Raw genomic sequence first — 17758 nt, 5'->3', positions numbered from 1 at the left:
ACATGATCTGCCCGTACTAGAATACATGATCTGCCCGTACTAGAATACATGATCTGCCCGTGCTAGAATACATGATCTGCCCGTACTAGAATACATGATCTGCCAGTACTAGAATACATGATCTGCCAGTACTAGAATACATGATCTGCCAGTACTAGAATACATGATCTGCCAGTACTAGAATACATGATCTGCCAGTACTAGAAGACAGCAAAAGGACATTGATACTGTAAATAGTGATACATGTCCACTTAAGCAGCGACATGTAAAAACAAGAAGTTTAACGGCACCGAGTAGTGTATGCTAACGATCCTAGTAGAGAGGAGATTATGGGTGCTCACTTTGGCCTCTCTTCCAGGTTTCCTCTCTTCCAGGTGCTGGTGAACCTCCAGGGCTTCGGTCCCCCAGTGACTCAGCTCGGCCAAACGGCCCTCTAACATGGATGTGGCCCTCTGTAGATCACTGCATGTCCTTTCCGCTCTGGCCAGCGCCTGCCAAACCTGCACATACACACACACGTGCAGATTAGGGTTGGGGTTAGAGTTGGTCTCAATCTGAATTGAAGTCAGTCAATTTAAAATGTTAAAATCTCAAATCTGTTTTGATGTAAATAGTTTTTTCATTTTCAGTTTATTGAAAAGTAATTGAAAATATGTTACATTTTTTCAATTATTAGACTGTAATTAGTTTGATTCCTGAATTGACTGACTTCAATTTGAATTTAAGCCTAGTTCACAAATTATATCCACTTGTATCAAAACATAATGCTGTTTCTTGTATAATCTTCTTATAGTCACATTCTTGTCATAACAGCTGCCAGTGCACTAGAAAAACATCTTAAAACCGCTAGTCTAAAATCATTCACATCCACAGCACTGTCTCAGTGTTTGAAAGGCCAGCAGAAAGGCACTGGGATTGGGGCTACCTCCGGGAGCGTATGTCTGAGTTTTTCCACTTTGTCCACAGGGAAGTCTTGGGATGGGCTGAGAGAATCCAAATCCACCTCCATTATCTTCTTACTCAAAAGCTGCAGGGACAAAAATAGGAAAGAAAATAAGGGCATGAAAGACAGTGCTTTGCACCATGTGCAAACTAGGGTTGTAGTGCTGCCGGAGAGCAGGGGAGTGGCGCCCCCTAACCTTTTTTCAATTTGAGAATACATGAAGCTGGTATTTCTGGAAAATGTGTTCTGATAAATTATATTTAAATACCTCTAGAATTCCATGTAAAACATCAGAATGACAAACCAAATAAATATATATAGCAGCCTACAGGCAGGTAAATGGTGGTTTCATCCCTGTCTTTTCTCTGGTGGTGGAGAGAATGATGAAGAACTATAGGCTACGTGTGTGCACTGCGGAGGCCCGTCAGAGGCTTCACCACTATGGCCAATCAGAACTTTGAAAATAAAATCTGCTGTTGAGCCACATGAACCTTATCATCACACCAACGAGATTGAGGACCCAAATTCACTGTGTGTCTGCCTTGATGTTCATAAAACTCCACGGACCCCCTCTTGCACTGCACAGTGGATACCAAACCAGAGTGGTCACCTCAAAGCCTAAGGAGCCTGACCCCCTCTGGAAGTTGCTGTAGCCCTGCTTGGGATATTTAGCCGATATTAGCTATTGGTTGAGACACACAAGGCTTCCAAATAGCTATACCATGTATTCGTAGGCCTATTAGACTACACAGCAAATTATTTTTGTTTCTGAACTGGCTGCATGGCAGAGGTATCCTTCAGCTATCCTTCAGCACCACAAGTTGGTTGAACTACTTTAACATCATTGCACAATCCTGGCGCTGTCCTTTCAGCACCACGAAGAGCGTTCCAATCACTTAAAATAACACTCATCAATATCTGTTACATACACCTAATAGTCCAGTCATCATTTATTATTATCGTCATTACACATAGAGGAGTATCACTTCTCACAGTGCTGGTCGTTTAGTAAAGTTAGATCAAAACTGAATAAATGTCTCAAGATCACATAATGATTCATTTGCATTTTACATAACAGAACCAAATATGAACGCATTGCTTGTAGGCATATGAAGTGAATGTCACACCAAAAACACCTCCACATTTCTAAAGAGATGGTTATCTGAAGCTGAATCGTAAAAGAATATATATAATGCGCCAGACCCAACAGAGCACACCACTAGGCAGGATATATGCTTTGATTGACAATACAAGAAAGGCTAATAGCTACTTACCACCATCTACTCTAATCCGCTCATGAAAGATCTAAATGCATATGCCCATGAATTATTATTCACGACTGACAGTGATGATACTGTATTTTGACATGAAGTATGCCTAACTTGATGTTTGAGGGCATTAAAAATCTAAAATGTTCTTGAGACAATATGTGTAGGCATAGGCAGATGTTGCAATTAGAGGATGCATTTTATACATATTCTATCATATTAGGCTATTCAATAGGCTACATCTGTTGGTACAAACTCCGATTTAGGAATTTATGCGAATGAATGCGACTTCATGTCGAGCTCTCTCACCTACAAAAATAGCACTACACCACTGGTGCAAACCCATTAGTAAGTCTGGCTCTATGGCTCCTTCTAAATTGGAGAAGACTCCAGATCCCTCACGTCAGACCTTCTTCTCCAATGGTTTTCGAAAAGGTGATTAGAGAGAACGAGGAATGAAGGAAAGGCAAATTGAGAAAGTCTCATTGTAGTTGTCTGCCGAGGTGTTCTGTGGAGTTATTCAAAGAAGGAAAGAAAGGAAGTCTCCACACCACTCTCTGACTTGAGTATCTTACCTAGTTATTGTCAGATGATCAAATTTTTGCTATTTTTGTAGTCTTGGCAACTAAACTAAAAGAAACGTCCTCTTACAGTCAACTGCGTTTCTTTTCAGCAAACTTAACATGAGTAAATATTTGTATGAACATAACAAGATTCAACAACTGAGACATAAACGGATCAAGTTCCACACAGGTGACTAACAGAAATGGAATAACGTGTCCCTGAACAAAGGGGGGGTCAAAATCAAAAGTAACAGTCAGTATCTGGTGTGGCCACAAGCTGCATTAAGTACTGCAGTGCATCTCTTCCTCATGGACTGCAGCAGATTTACCAGTCTTGCTATGAGATGTTACCCCACTCTTCCGCCAAGGCACCTGCAAGTTCCCGGACATTTCTGGGGGGAATGGCCCTAGCCCTCACCCTCCGATCCAACAGGTCCCAGACGTGCTCAATGGGATTGAAATCCGGGCTCTTCGCTGGCCATGGCAGAACACTGACATTCCTATCTTGCAGGAAATCACGCACAGCACGAGCAGTATGGCTGGTGGCATTGTCATGCTGGAGGGTCATGTCAGGGTGAGCCTGCAGGAAGGGTACCACATGAGAGAGGAGGAGGTATTCCCTGTAACGCACAGCGTTGAGATTGCCTGCAATGACAACAAGCTCAGTCCGATGATGCTGTGACACACCGCCCCAGACCATGCCGGACCCTCCACCTCCAAATCAATCCTGCTCCAGAGTACAGGCCGGTGTCACGCTCATTCCTTCGACGATAAACAGGAATCTGACCATCACCCCTGGTGAGACAAAACCGTGACTCATCAGTGAAGAGAACTTTTTGCCAGTCCTGTGTTGTCCAGCGACAGTGGGTTTGTGCCCATAGGCGACATGGTTGCCGGTGATGTCTGGTGGGGTCTGCCTTACAACAAGCCTACAAGCCCTCAGTCCAGCCTCTCTCAGCCTATTGCGGACAGTCTGAGCACCGATGGAGGGATTGTGCATTCCTGGTGTAATTCGGGCAGTTGTTGTTGCCATCCTGTACCTGTCCCGCAGGTGTGATGTTCGGATGTACCGATCCTGTGCAGGTGTTGTTAGATTTGGTTTGCCACTGCGAGGACGATCACCTGTCCTTCCTGTCTCCCTGTAGTGCTGTCTTAGGCGTCCCACAGTACGGACATTGCAATTTATTGCAGTCCTCATGCCTCAATTTATCTGCAGTCCTCATGCCTCCTTGCAGCATGCCTAAGGCACATTCACGCAGATGAGCAGGGACCCTGGGCATCTTTCTTTTGGTGTTTTTCAGAGTCAGTAGAAAGGCCTCTTTAGTGTCCTAAGTTTTCATAACTGTGACCTTAATTGCCCACCGTCTGTAAGCTGTTAGTGTCTTAACGACCATTCCACAGGTGCATGTTCATTAATTGTTTATGGTTCATTGAACAAGCATGGTAAACAGTGTTTAAACCATTTACAATGAAGATCTGTGAACTTTTTGGGATTTTTACAAATTATCTTTGAAAGACAGGGTCCTGAAAAAGGGACGTTTCTTTTTTTGCTGAGTTTATGGGTGTGTTTTCTATACCTGTTTGCATCTCTCCCTGTAGGCTTTACAGACACTCCCCACCCCTTGGCTGGAACACTTCTAATTTAGTGTACACTGCACACATAACTCATGTGGAATTCCGGGTCTCTCGCAGCGTTTGGAACTGCCGATCTACGGTCAAAAACGTAGAGTTCTTAGTCCCTTAACTTTTTGGCCCTGACTGAGACATGTATCACCCCAGAGAACACTGCTACTCCAGCTGCTCTTTCTTCCTCTGACTACGTTTTCTCTCATAGTCCGAGAGCATCTAGTCGTCGCAGTGGTGGCATAGGTCTATCATTTCAAGTGGAGATTTTCTCTTTTCTCCCTCTCTCACCTGTCCACCTCCTCATTTGAATTCCATGCTGTCACTGTCACTTGTCCACTCAAGCTTAACATTAGCTTAACATTATTGTCATCTATCGCCCACCAGGGACCCTTGGAGAGTTCCTCGACACCTTGATAATCTCGTAGCCGACTTCAACCTCCCAACATATGCCTTCAATTAATTTCTTACCGACTCTCCTCCTCACCGCCCACCCCCCAATTAAAAAAATATATAAAAAGGAATCATTCTAGCACTGAGTCCACTGACACTGACTCTACTTTATTGAGGAAAAATGTACTTTGTATGCCTGTGATATGTGGATGTCCCACCTAGCCATCTTAAGATGAATATGCTAACTGTAAGACACTCTGGATAAGCATGTCTGCTAAATTACTAAAATGTAAAATGTTGCATACCAGTGTAGGGTGAACTTGCCCTTTGATGCTGATCTTGGGTCAGCATTTTCCCCACTAACGGTTAAGGTTAGGATTGGGGGAAGGGAAGCTGATCCTAGATCTGTATCTAGGGGAAATTTCACCCAGGAGAGTAGTGTACCTGCACCCTCTTCTTGTAGGCTTTCAGTGGGACAGACTCCACCTCTAGGCGCTCCCTCAGCACCCAGCCTGCCTCTTGGGCCAGAGCCTGTACCGCCTGGATGCTCAGAGGACCAGCACTGGGCTGGTTCGATACCCCCTAGTTAACACAAGAGGATTCAGACCACACACATCTTTAGGTCGCTGTGCTAAAGCCTGGCCATTATTTCTGGGAGCTAGTCCTCAGGGTCATATTCATTAGGCCTGAAGAAAGAAAACTGAAACAGGGAGGGACTACCCTGGACTTGACCAATAGGAAATGCTTATTTTCGTGTTCCGTTGCAAAATCTTCTAAAACCTTTAATGTAATACAACCCCGGTCTCAAGCAAGGTTACGCTGAACAACTTCCACTTACATACACAAATAACAACCAGCAAATGGATGGTGAAAAGATCAGAAAGGTTTGTATAGGGGACAATTGCACTCACAAACATAGTCCTCTTCATGTAGGCGGCCCACTGCATGTTCAGCTTACTAAGTTCAGCTACCAGGGCTTTGCTGGTAGATGGGTCTGTGACCTCGATGAGGAAGTTACCCACCTCGTTCAGGTAGGCCTGCAGGGTGCTCCACTGGGACACCTGCTGGGATGTCCCCTAAAGGGTTGGAGAGACTGTAGGGTCAAGCTTTCCAACAGAACATTTCACACAAGGTTAATATGTTGTATTTGGCATAAGAAAGTATTATATTTTCAATATGTAGACTACTTGCAATAAATTTGCAAACTGAAAACCTTTTACCAGAAATCTTCATTAAATACTGATCAAACAATATGTTAGCTCTCAAGGCTTTCTATCTCAGTACTAACACATCTGATTCAACTCATCAACTAATCATCAGCCCCATGATTAGTTGAATCCGTCCTGTGTCGGATTCAACTAGGTTCAACTAGGGCGGAGGTTGGGGAGACAAAGTAACACGGGGCACAAAGTAACAACTCCATAACTCAAATTAGAAATAACTTAGAAAGCTGTTATTCAATGTGCTAATGTTTGGTTAGTGTATTTACATGCCCAGGAAGTTTTGTTGAAATCCATAAATTATTTTGTTGTATTGTTTTATTAATTCGAAATATTCTTGCGGCCTCTCTTAATTATTGACTTGTGGAGCAGTCTCCATGTATCTAATCATATGTCATTTTTTGATTGATATAATTGATGACAATAATTATTGTTGTATTTTCTCACAAGACTCAGATTAGGCTCAGATTTGTAATGGGGGTTAATTGTAACATTTGTAACATTTGTTACAATTAACCACAGTCCTAAAATCCAATGCCCTTTTATGGTATTTAGACACATTCACAAAATGATATAAAATGTCACTTCTTTACATGAAGTTTGCCAGTACAACTGTCACGGATCCCTCCGGAACTAACATTACGCACACCTGGTCCCTATTCCCATTGATTAGTAATTGTATAAGTGTGTCCTTTGTCAGGTCGATTATTGTTACAATGTCCGTTGGTCGTGTGAGTACCTGTGCTGTGTTGTTTTGGCTTTCGTGCTGCGTGTATTGCGCAGATTATTATGGGTCTCGTTCCGTGTGGTATCATTGTGCGCTTGTGTTATTTATTCAAAGTACTCCTTACTCTTTTGTTTGGGTTTCAACCCTGTGTTTTGTATACGTGTTTGTTTGGTCTTAGTCCCCGTGCCTTTACATGGCACGCTGTAATTTGGGAAATGAAAAACCCTTTTACGCATTCCTGCGCCTGTCTCCCGATCCCTTTATACCAATGTGACAACTAAGATGACGCCATAGAAAAATGTAAAGATGTCCAACTAATATGTATTCATGCTAAAAGTAGCTTACATAAAATGTATTAATTTGGGCTATTCAGTTTTTGGTCAATATGGCATGCCTAAAAGATCAAATAAAACGTGTTTGTCAATTCAGTGTGTTTTTGTCAATTCAGTGTATTTTCATCCAAATATCAGTTTCAAATCAGAAAATGTTTCAATTACCCCTAATTTTTACCATTGAAAACAGTGTAACAATAACCCCGCAGCCTGTAACAATTAACCTTGTGAAACATACAAGAGCAACATTTTAGAGCTGGGCTAAAACAAAATCTTGCGCACACTGCAGCTCTTCAGGGACCTGAGTTTCTTTCCCCTGATGTAGGGTATGGGGGCCAACTAGAGTGGGACCTGTACCTCTGTCCCAGAGGACTCCTGAGCCAGCCACGTCTGTAGTGGGGGGAGATTCTTGCTGTAGGCCTCCCAGGTACTCAACACACGTCCCATGGTGCCTTTCACTAACGCCACTTCCTCTGTGCTCGTGGCCGTGTCACTCTCTGCCTCCTTCACCTGCCTACTGACAAGCTGGGCATCCTCACCTGGGGAGTGGAATGCAAAAGGTTTAGGGTCAAGGTTTATCAGGGTTGTGTCATTGAAGGCTAGAATCCTACTGTAGGCCTCGCTCAGCAGGACACAACGATGTGCATTGTTTAATTCAATAGCAACAATGCTGCTCTGAACAACCATTTGAAGAATGTTGTGATTATGGTGGTCCAAAGGGAGATTGTGTACAGTGTGCTGCATGAGTTTTGTGATTTCGATAGGTCACAGGAGAAAACCCACTTCGATGACTGAAGAACGGTGAGCACTGTTTAGGGGAAACGTGTTCAGTACAAACCATTACGCAATGTATTCAGGATGAATTCCATTTTACACACTGAAAACTCATAAGGCTATTTCTCTCGTACAGACACGTTTATTCTCACACAGTCACTCACACACATATACAGTGAGTACACAAATAACAGTATTTTCTTTCGCACACATATCCAGCTCAGCCTTACACTGTCACAGCTATAGAAGAGCACACACACACACACACACACACACACACACACACACACACACACACACACACACACACCTTACCCAGAGCTGCCTTGCTTGTGTAAGTGCTGGCTGTCTGTTTCAATTTTTGGAGGGCATCCACCAGATGAGAAACTAGGCATTGGCGATCCACTGTGTCCTGAGATAAAATAATATGATTCATACAAAACCATTGAGTAAAAATGTGTTTCCTTGTTGTTTCAACTTACTTCATCAAAGTAATTGCGTTGTATCAATGTGGATAGTTAGACAAATGTATTAACTGGTTAACTTTGATTAAAGTTTTTTTTTTAAATGTACAAGTCTAATTTAAACTGAAACTGGATGTTTATCTAGAGTGTTCGCTGAGTGGGACCACACTGGGATCTGATGTAAGACAATTGCTAATCTTGCTCACATAATGAGTAGTAACTTGGGATGTAAGGTGACTTGTAGATCAGAATCACTGATCTCAAACATGCACATCGATACATCCACTACCCCTCACTGCAGTGCCATGATGCACAGCCAGGGGCAGAGTATTGAGCACATTTTTGGACAGAGGCCCAGGCAACTCACATGCCAGTCCTGTAGGAGCAGACGCACTGCATCCTGGGAGCTGTAGGGCCCTTTCCAGGAGCGTAACTTGGCACCAATTCGAGCCAGTAGATCCAGGACGGTGTGCCGGTGCTCCCGGTATTCCAGTTTGATCCCGTGGTACTTAGCCGTGACACGGGCGTTGGTGAAACTGTGGTAAGAAAGCATAACAAACATAAGGGAAAAGACAGAAACATGGAGGGAAAACCTGGACTTATCCAACAGGAAATGCTCATTTTTGTTGCAAAACATTTGATATGTTTCTGTTGTGTGCCCACGACCCAGGTGTCAGGAATGACATGGTGCAGATTGATACAGTTCATTACCTGTGAGTTTAGTACAACATACATTGCAGGTTTGGGAAATGTAATGGAAATGCCACATAATTTAGTGAACTGCCTATTTTTTCCACCCACTCATTTTGTATTTGATGTTTTCATTAATAGGATAGTTCATTAATAGGACAGTTCACTAATAGGACAGTTCATTAATAGGACAGTCAGCAGAGGGGACAGAAAAGACAGCAGGAGAGTGTGTGTTAAACAGGCAGTGGGAGAGACTTGTACCCAGTACCTACACCTACAGTACATGTGTTTGCTGAGGCAGAACTAACCTCTGGGCCAGGCATTCCCAACTTTCTTTCCCCCAAGGTCCCCTTTTTCACGTCAAAAATATCACGCCACCCCCTGCAATTCTACATGGTTAAACAAGACTCGACATCTTTCAGGTAGGCTATTTGATGATAATAATTTATATGAGCTGTCAATTTAATTATACATATTCTCTTTTACAGAAAGTGAATAGATCAATTGATAGCGACAGAGTCACACATTGTATAAGTCCCATTTCTTTGACTGCTTGACTTTAGAAGATTGGTAGCTCAGCTTCTGAATGTCATAGAGCCAAACCAAATTACAGTGCTTTCGGAAAGTATTCAGACTCCTTGACTGTTTCCACATTTTGTTAGGGTACAGCCTTATTCTAAAACGTATTAAATAGTTTATTTCCCTCATCAATCTAAACATAATACTCCATAATGACAAAGCAAAAACAGGTATTTAGAAATGTTTGCTAAAAAAAATATATCACATGTTGAAGCACCTTTGGCAGCGATTACAGCATTGAGTCTTCTTAGGTATGACGCTACAAGCTTGGCACACCAGTATTCTTCTCTACAGATTCTCTTGAGCTCTGTCAGGTTGGATGGGGAGCGTTGATACACAGCTATTTTAAGGTTTCTCCAGAGATGTTCGATCGGGTTCAGGCTGGGCCATTAAAAGACATTACTGCGTTGTCTTGACTGTGTGCTTAGGGTCATTGTCCTGTTGGAAGGTGAACCTTTGCCCCAGTCTGAAGTACTGAGAGCTCTGGAGCAGGTTTTCATCAAGGATCTCTCTGTACTTTGCTTCGTTCATCTTTGCCTCGATCCTGACTAGTCTCCCAATCCCTGCTGCTGAAAAACATCCCCACAGCATGATGCTGCCACCACCATGCTTCACCATAGGGATGGTGCCAGGTTACCTCCAGACATGACAATTGCCATTCATGCCAAAGAGTTCATCCTTGGTTTCATCAGACCAGAGAATCTTGTTTATCATGGTCTGAAAGTCTTTAGGTGGCTTTTGGCAAACCCCAAGTGGGCTGTCATGTGCCTTTTACTGAGGAGTGGCATCCATCTGGCTACTCTACCATAAAGGTCTGATTGGTAGAGTGCTGCAGAGATGGTTGTCCTTCTGAAAGGTTCTCCCATCTCCACAGAGGAACTCTAGAGCTCTGTCAGAGTGACCATTTGGGTTCTTGGTCACCTCCCTGACAAAGGCCTTTCTCCCCCGATTGCTCAGTTTGACCGGGCGGCCATCTCCAGAAGATTCTAGGTGGTTCCAATCTTCTTCCATTTAAGAATGATGGAGGCCACTGTGTTATTGGGCACCTTCAATGCTGCAAACATGTTTTGGTACCCTTCCTCAGACCTGTGGCTCGACACAATCCTGTCTCTGAGCTCTACGGACAATCGCTTCGACCTCTTGGCATGGTTTTTGCTCGGACATCTCCAAATTATGTCCAATCAATTTAATTTACCACAGATGAACTCCAATCAAGTTGTAGAAACATGTGAAGGATGATCAATGGAAACAGGATGCACCTGTGCTCAACTTCCAGTCTCATAGGAAAGGGTCTGAATACTTCTATAAATAAAACATTTATAAAAACCTGTTTTCGCTTTGTCATTATGGGCTTTTGTGTGTAGATTGCGGAGGATTTGCTTTTGTTTTAATCCATTTTAGATTAAGCTGTAACGTAACAAAATGTGGGAAAAAGTCAAGGGGTCGGAATACTTTCCGAAGGCACTGTATATTCCCATGTGCATCAGAGTCGTGTCTTCTTCTGGCATGTTTCTATAAAAAAAAACATCAAATCAAGGAAGGTCCCAACCCCCCCATGGTTGGAAACCCCTGCTCTAGACCACCCAGGCCACACTGCCCTTCATTGTAAATAACTTCAATCAACCCTGCTTTTGCACTCTGTATTCACTATGTTTGATTACAAACTACGGTCAGCTCATTAAAAAGCTGTCGTATTCTATAAAAAATATGCATCTAGTTTTGATGGAAGTCTTTCTGCTATTTTACAGGTCCCAAAACTAGCAATATTTTCATCATCATACCAACTGACTTATTGTTTTTATTGGCTATCATACAACTTTTCTATCTGGGCCAATCAGGTTGTTTCAGACAGGAAGTGATCTCTGTTCCAAGGGAAGTTGTGCCCGCTATACCCACCGTCTCTTGATTTCGTCTAACTTCTCCACAGGCACGAGTACAGCACCGGTCTCAGCCTGGTTGCAGAACGTGTGAAGGATGTTGAGGTGGCTGCTCAACTCAACCATTGAATTCTGGGGGAGAATGCATGATCGTAAAATTATACAAATTTACATGCAGGGGCTGTATGTATCAAGCGTCTTAGATGCTGCACTGATCTTCAATGTAGTCAATGTAGTCAATTTCAAACAAGTATAGTTTAATTTACCGGGAACAACAGTCTTTAGACAGTTTTGAAGAGATAGAGCAAAGAGAGCCCATCTTTGCCATTATCACTTCTGTGACAGCGTGGGAAGTGCCATTGAGGGCTACCCTATCTCCATTTGAAAGTAGTCAATTCTTTCTTCTCCAACTTCTATAATTTCTTGGCAATTTGTAAACTACCAGAAAAGCTGCATACCATTGTGCTGGAGTGTGAAAAGTCTGAACAGACAAAGCTACATTTGATGATTTACTGCCACCTACTGTGCTGAAATGTTCGATCAGGAGTATAATTTATTGGCTGATCCCTCCTCCTGACCTGGATATAATACTGGGATCAGAATTAACCCATAGGAAGTCCCACCCAGTTGGCTACATTGAAATGGTGAAAGCCTCCAATTGCGCTGCCCATGCTGAAACAAGCTTTGTAGAAAGACCTCTATCTATCTCTATGAGATCTCTATGAGAGAGAAGGAAAAGGAAAGATACCTTGAGTTTTTCCTGTTTGACTCTAGCTTCTTTGGCAGCACAGGCGTGGTCCTGAGCATTTCCTCCCTCTTCAGATAGTACTGCCTCCATACGGTGAAGCCACGCCCCAACAAAGTCCATTGGCGCAGGAAGATACGTATCCAGCTCAGCCTTACACTGTCGCAGCTATAGGAGAGCACAAATACACAAACACAAACACACACACACACACACAGGAATTAGAAGAGCAGGTGGTCATGTGTACAAAAAATATGCAGTGCCTTCAGAAAGTATTCATACCTCTTGACTTATTCCACATTATGTTGTGTTACAGCCTGAATTCAAAATGTATTAAACTGAAAAAATTCTCAACCATCTAAACACAATATACCCCATAATGACAATGTGAAAACATGTTTTTAGAAATGGTAGCAAATGTATTGAAAATGAAATACAGAAATATATAATTTACAATATCTCAAGTATTCAGACCTCGGAATAGAGTTAGAATCACCTTTGGCAGCGATTACAGCTGTGAGTCTTTCTGGGTATGTCTCTAAGAGCTTTACACACCCGAATTGTACAATATTTGCACATTATTCTTCTTCAATTATTGCTCAGTCAAATTGGTTGTTTATCATTGCTTGACAGCTTTTTGTCGTCTTGGTAAGCAAATGCAGTGTATATTTTGCCTTGTGTTTTAGGTTATTGACCTGCTGGAAGGTACATTTGTCTCCCAGTATCTGTTGAAAAGCAGACTGAACCAGGTTTTCCTCTAGGATTTTGCCTCTGCTTGGCTCTATTCTGTTTCTTTCATCCTAAAAAACTCCTTAGTCCTTGCCGATGACAAGCATACCCATAACATGATGGAGCCACCACCATGCTTGAAAGTATGAAGAGTGGTACTCAGTAATGTGTTGTGTTGGATTTGACCACAAATATAACGCTATGTATTCAGGACATTAAGTTCATATTTTTGCCACATTTTTTGCAGTTTTACTTTAGTTCCTTATTGCAAACAGGATGTTTTGGAATGTTTATCTTCTGTACAGGTTTTCTTCTTTTCATTCTGTCATTTAGATTAGTATTGTGGAGTAACTACAATGTTCCATCCTAAGTTTTCTCCTATCACAGCCATTAAACTCTGTAACTGTTTTAAAGTCATAATTGACCTCATGGTGAAATCCCTGAGCGGTTTCTTTCCTCTCCGGCAACTGAGTTAGGAAGGACGCCTGTACTGTATATTTGTAGTGACTAGGTGTATTGAAACACCATCCAAAGTGTAATTAAGAACTTCAACATGCTCAGGGGGATATTCAAGGTCTGCTTTTTAAATGTTTACCCATCTATCAATAGGTACAGTTCTTTTTGCGAGGCATTGGAAAACCTCTCTGGTCTTTGTGGTTGAATCTGTGTTTGAAATTCACTGTTCGACTGGGGGACCTTATAGATAATTGTATGTGTGGGGTACAGAGATAAGGTAGTCATTTAAAAATCATGTTAAACACTTATTGCACACAGAACGAGTCCATGCAACCAACTTATTATGTGACTTGTAAAGCACATTTTTACCATATCAAAGGGGTTGAATACTTATTGACTCATTAAATGTTCATTTTTTATTCATTTGTACAAATTTATAAAAACATAATTCCACTTCGACATTATGGGTTATTGTGTGACACAGTGACACTAAATCTCAATTTAATCAATTTCAAATTCAGGCTGTAACGGGTGTGAATACTTTCTGAAGGCACAAAATATAAATAGAATATCTAATGGTATTACAGGGGCAACTTCTACACACTCCCACTGGTGACTGTGGTGAGGCAATTTTACAGTAAATAGCTTCTCCTTTTCAATGTATTGAGAAATCCTTGAAAATGGTTGCCCTTTTTAATTATATTGACTTGGAATTTCAGTTTACTTCCTGAATTTCTCTCACCTTCTCTTCCAGGCAGTCCCAGGCTGCTCTTAGGGCACGTTGCTCCTCGCTGGGCTCCGGGCAGCGTCGCATGGCTCCCAACAGGGGCATCACTGGCCGTCGCTGCTCACTGAAGGAGACCGCAAATGCCTGGAATGCCTGGAGCCCACATAGACATCCCATAGGAAAACATATTATGTACAATATATGAGACAGAGTCTAGCAGATCGGCTTTAGCTCAGTTGGCTAATGCAGTCACGTGAAGGACTCGGATTCAACATTTGGTTGGCCACACAATGGTCATACAGACCTGAACCGTACTGTGCTGGCTTTCACATTGTCTATTTCAGCAGTTTCAGCACAGCTCAGGTTAATAAAAGTGAGCTGAGCTGGCCTGACATTTCAGTCAAGTTTTCAAGATGGAGCACTTTCAGAAGAGCATAAACTGGGATGATGCATTTTGTAGTGAAAGTGCTCCACCTTGAAAACTTGACTGCTGAAAAATTGTGACTGCAATAACAGTGGATTAATCAACAAAAGACTAATTGAGTGAACTATCACTTAAAATTTGGGACAGCATGATAGTGTGAAAAAGGTCTAACCTGATACCGCTCTGCATAGGCTTTTTTCTCCGTGGAGGCCCACACCTCCAGCAGCTCCTGATAGGCCCGTTGAAGCCAGCAGGTCACCTCCCGGGCCCTTCGATTGGGTGAAGCCTGGGATCATAACGTTACAAATGAAGGCAATATCAATCACTCATTCATGCACAATTCACTCTTTCACACATTTTTACTTAGTCTCCCATTGACATCATTGCAATGTGAAAGGTGGAAGTTTGAATTCCAACATAAGGGGTGAATCCTATCAAACCTGCTATAATAATGTTTAGGTAGTTTTTTTGCTGCCAAATAAGTGCATGCACAGTGTACCTGGTGCAGGGGAGAGACAGCGATGGCAGGGGTGAAGTGAGAGGGCAGATTGATAGGAGAAAGGCAGGGGGGCTGGGCCTGGGTGAACAGCTGCACCACCCCGCCAACAAGAGGAGAGAAGAAGAGGAGGAAAATGAAAAAGAGGAGGAGGAAGACATGAGAGAAACATTACAGTGCAGGAATCTGGATGGATGGATCGAAGGAAGAAGGGATGGATAGATGGATGGGCAGAAGGGATAGACAGTCGGAAGGGATGGACCAGGGGAGAACGACAGCCCCCTCTCATTGAAACCACGGAAGTTCAAGGCCGACTGTGGTACTGCAGGCATTGTTTTTAGAAAACAGGATCCCCCATTGTAGTGACTGAAAAAAATCTTTGTTGGCAATTTTCATGTAAATAAAAAAAAATTGGACGACAATCATGGCACCAATAATTGCCCCCAATACACCAGATGTATGTCCTTGAACTAATTATTTTAAAAATCAACCTACAGAAAAAATAGTTAATAAAAGTGTAGTTAATAATATAGTTGGTACTGGCAGCTTTAGTAGCCTGGTCGACCTTCAACTTGAGTTACCCAATGAGAGGGGGCAGCACTGAGCTAGCCAGCACCGTCACTTGAGTATCTCTTCTCTGTCCTCTCTAGCCTCCTTTTGAAAAATCTATTCAGTTCCTCCACATTGAAATGAATGGTGGCCAACTTCAAAATAGGCTGCTGTGATTGATTTTACACAAAATCTATGATAACTATGAAATTTGAACATTTGCAGCTGTGACTGACTTTACAATAAATCTTTTACACTATAAATAAATGAAATTTGAAAATAGTCTGCTGTGACTGATTTTACACTAAATCTATGATGAGTCTATGACATTTCAATTTAGTTCCTCCACATTGAAATGAATGGTGGCCAACTTGAAAATAGGCTGCTGTGGCCTCCCGGGTGGCGCAGTGGTCTAAGGCACTACATCGCAGTGCTAGCTGTGCCACCAGAGACCCAACCGGCCACGACCGGGAGGTCCATGGGGCGACGCACAGTTGGCTTAGCATCGTCCGAGTTAGGGAGAGTTTGGCTGGTAGGGATATCCTTGACTCATCGCGCACTAGTGACTCCGGGTGCAGTGTGCGCTGCCTAGGTGTTTCCTCTGACACATTGGTGCGGCTGGCTTCCGGGTTGGATGCGCTCTGTGTTAAGAAGCAGTGCGGCTTGCGTTACGGAGGATGCATGGCTCTCGACCTTCGTCTCTCCCGAGCCCATATGGGAGTTGTAGCGATGAGACAAGTCAGTAACTACTAACAATTGGATACCACGAAATTGGGGAGAAAAAGGTAAAAAGGGTAAAAAATAGGCTGCTGTGACTGATTTTACACTAAATCTATGATGAAGGTCCATCCGTGTAGAGTCATCATAGATTTTATTTAACTAGGCAAGTCAGTTAAGAACACATTCTTATTTTCAATGATGGCCTAGGAACGGTGGGTTAACTGCCTTGTTCAGGGGCAGAACGACAGATTTTTACGTTGTCAGCTCGGGGATTCAATCTTGCAACCTTATGGTTAACTAGTCCAACGCTCTAACCACCTGCTTTACATTGCACTACACGAGAAGCCTGCTTGTTACGCAAATGCAGTAAGTAGCCAAGGTAAGTTGCTAACTAGCATTAAACTTATCTTATAAAAAACAATCAATCAATCACTAGTTAACTACACATGGTTGATGATATTACTGGTTTATCTAGCGTGTCCTGCGTTGCATATAATCGATGCGGTGCGCATTCGCGAAAAAGGACTGTTGTTGCTCCAACGTGTACCTAACCATAAACATCAATGTCTTTCTTAAAATCAATACACAAGTATATATTTTTAAACCTGCATATTTAGTTAATATTGCCTGCTAACATACATTACTTTTAACTCAGGAAAATGTGTCACTTCTCTTGCAACAGAGTCAGGGTATATGCAGCAGTTTGGGCCGCCTGGCTCGTTGCGAACTGTGTGAAGACTATTTCTTCCTAACAAAGGCAGCCAACTTTGCCAAACGGGGGATGATTTAACAAAAGTGCATTTGTGAAAAAAGCACAATCGTTGCACGACTGTACCTAACCATAAACACCAATGCCTTTCTTAAAATCAATACACAGAAGTATATATTTTTAAACCTGCATATTTAGCTAAAATAAATCCAGGTTAGCAGGCAATATTAACCAGGTGAAATTGTGTCACTTCTCTTGCGTTCATTGCATGCAGAGTCAGGGTATATGCAACAGTTTGGGCAGAATTTTACATAATTATGACATAACATTGAAGGTTGTGCAATGTAACAGGAATATTTAGACTAATGGATGCCACACCTTAGATACAATACGGAACGGTTCCGTATTTCACTGAAAGAATAAACGTCTTGTTTTCGAGATGATAGTTTCCGGATTTGACCATATTAATGACCTAATGCTCGTATTTCTGTGTGTTATTATGTTATAATTAAGTCTAGGATTTGATAGAGCAGTCTGACTGAGCGATGGTAGGCACCAGCAGGCTCGTAAGCATTCATTCAAACAGCACTTTTGTGCGCTGAGACTTGGAGTGGTTGTTCCCCTTGCTCTGCATGGGTAACGCTGCTTCGAGGGTGGCTGTTGTCGATGTGTTCCTGGTTCGAGCCCAGGTAGGAGCGAGGAGAGGGATGGAAGCTATACTGTTACACTGGCAATACTAAAGTGCCTATA

The 17758-nt window shown here is 42.5% G+C and overlaps 1 protein-coding gene across 6 annotated transcripts in view; it reads right to left on the bottom strand.

Annotated features, from left to right (window-relative positions):
• syne2a (spectrin repeat containing, nuclear envelope 2a) overlaps positions 1-17758 on the bottom strand; it is a 204854-nt gene that overhangs the window by 175641 nt on the left and 11455 nt on the right. For 5 of the 6 annotated variants that reach the window (XM_031837347.1, XM_031837346.1, XM_020496695.2 and 2 more), the window contains exons 9-20: positions 15034-15123; positions 14707-14820; positions 14126-14263; positions 12202-12366; positions 11473-11585; positions 8675-8843; positions 8159-8255; positions 7427-7608; positions 5702-5866; positions 5235-5372; positions 926-1027; positions 342-500 (exon numbers count right to left, since the gene is read on the bottom strand). In XM_031837347.1, coding sequence (XP_031693207.1) covers positions 342-500; positions 926-1027; positions 5235-5372; positions 5702-5866; positions 7427-7608; positions 8159-8255; positions 8675-8843; positions 11473-11585; positions 12202-12366; positions 14126-14263; positions 14707-14820; positions 15034-15123 — 1632 coding nt within the window. The remainder of the gene's footprint in view (positions 1-341; positions 501-925; positions 1028-5234; positions 5373-5701; positions 5867-7426; positions 7609-8158; positions 8256-8674; positions 8844-11472; positions 11586-12201; positions 12367-14125; positions 14264-14706; positions 14821-15033; positions 15124-17758) is intronic. The other variant, XM_031837348.1, reaches the window with a different exon arrangement.

This window comes from Oncorhynchus kisutch, linkage group LG12, assembly GCF_002021735.2.
Source record: "Oncorhynchus kisutch isolate 150728-3 linkage group LG12, Okis_V2, whole genome shotgun sequence".
Taxonomy (NCBI): domain Eukaryota; kingdom Metazoa; phylum Chordata; class Actinopteri; order Salmoniformes; family Salmonidae; genus Oncorhynchus; species Oncorhynchus kisutch.
This window is presented reverse-complemented; position numbering and strand designations above follow the sequence as displayed.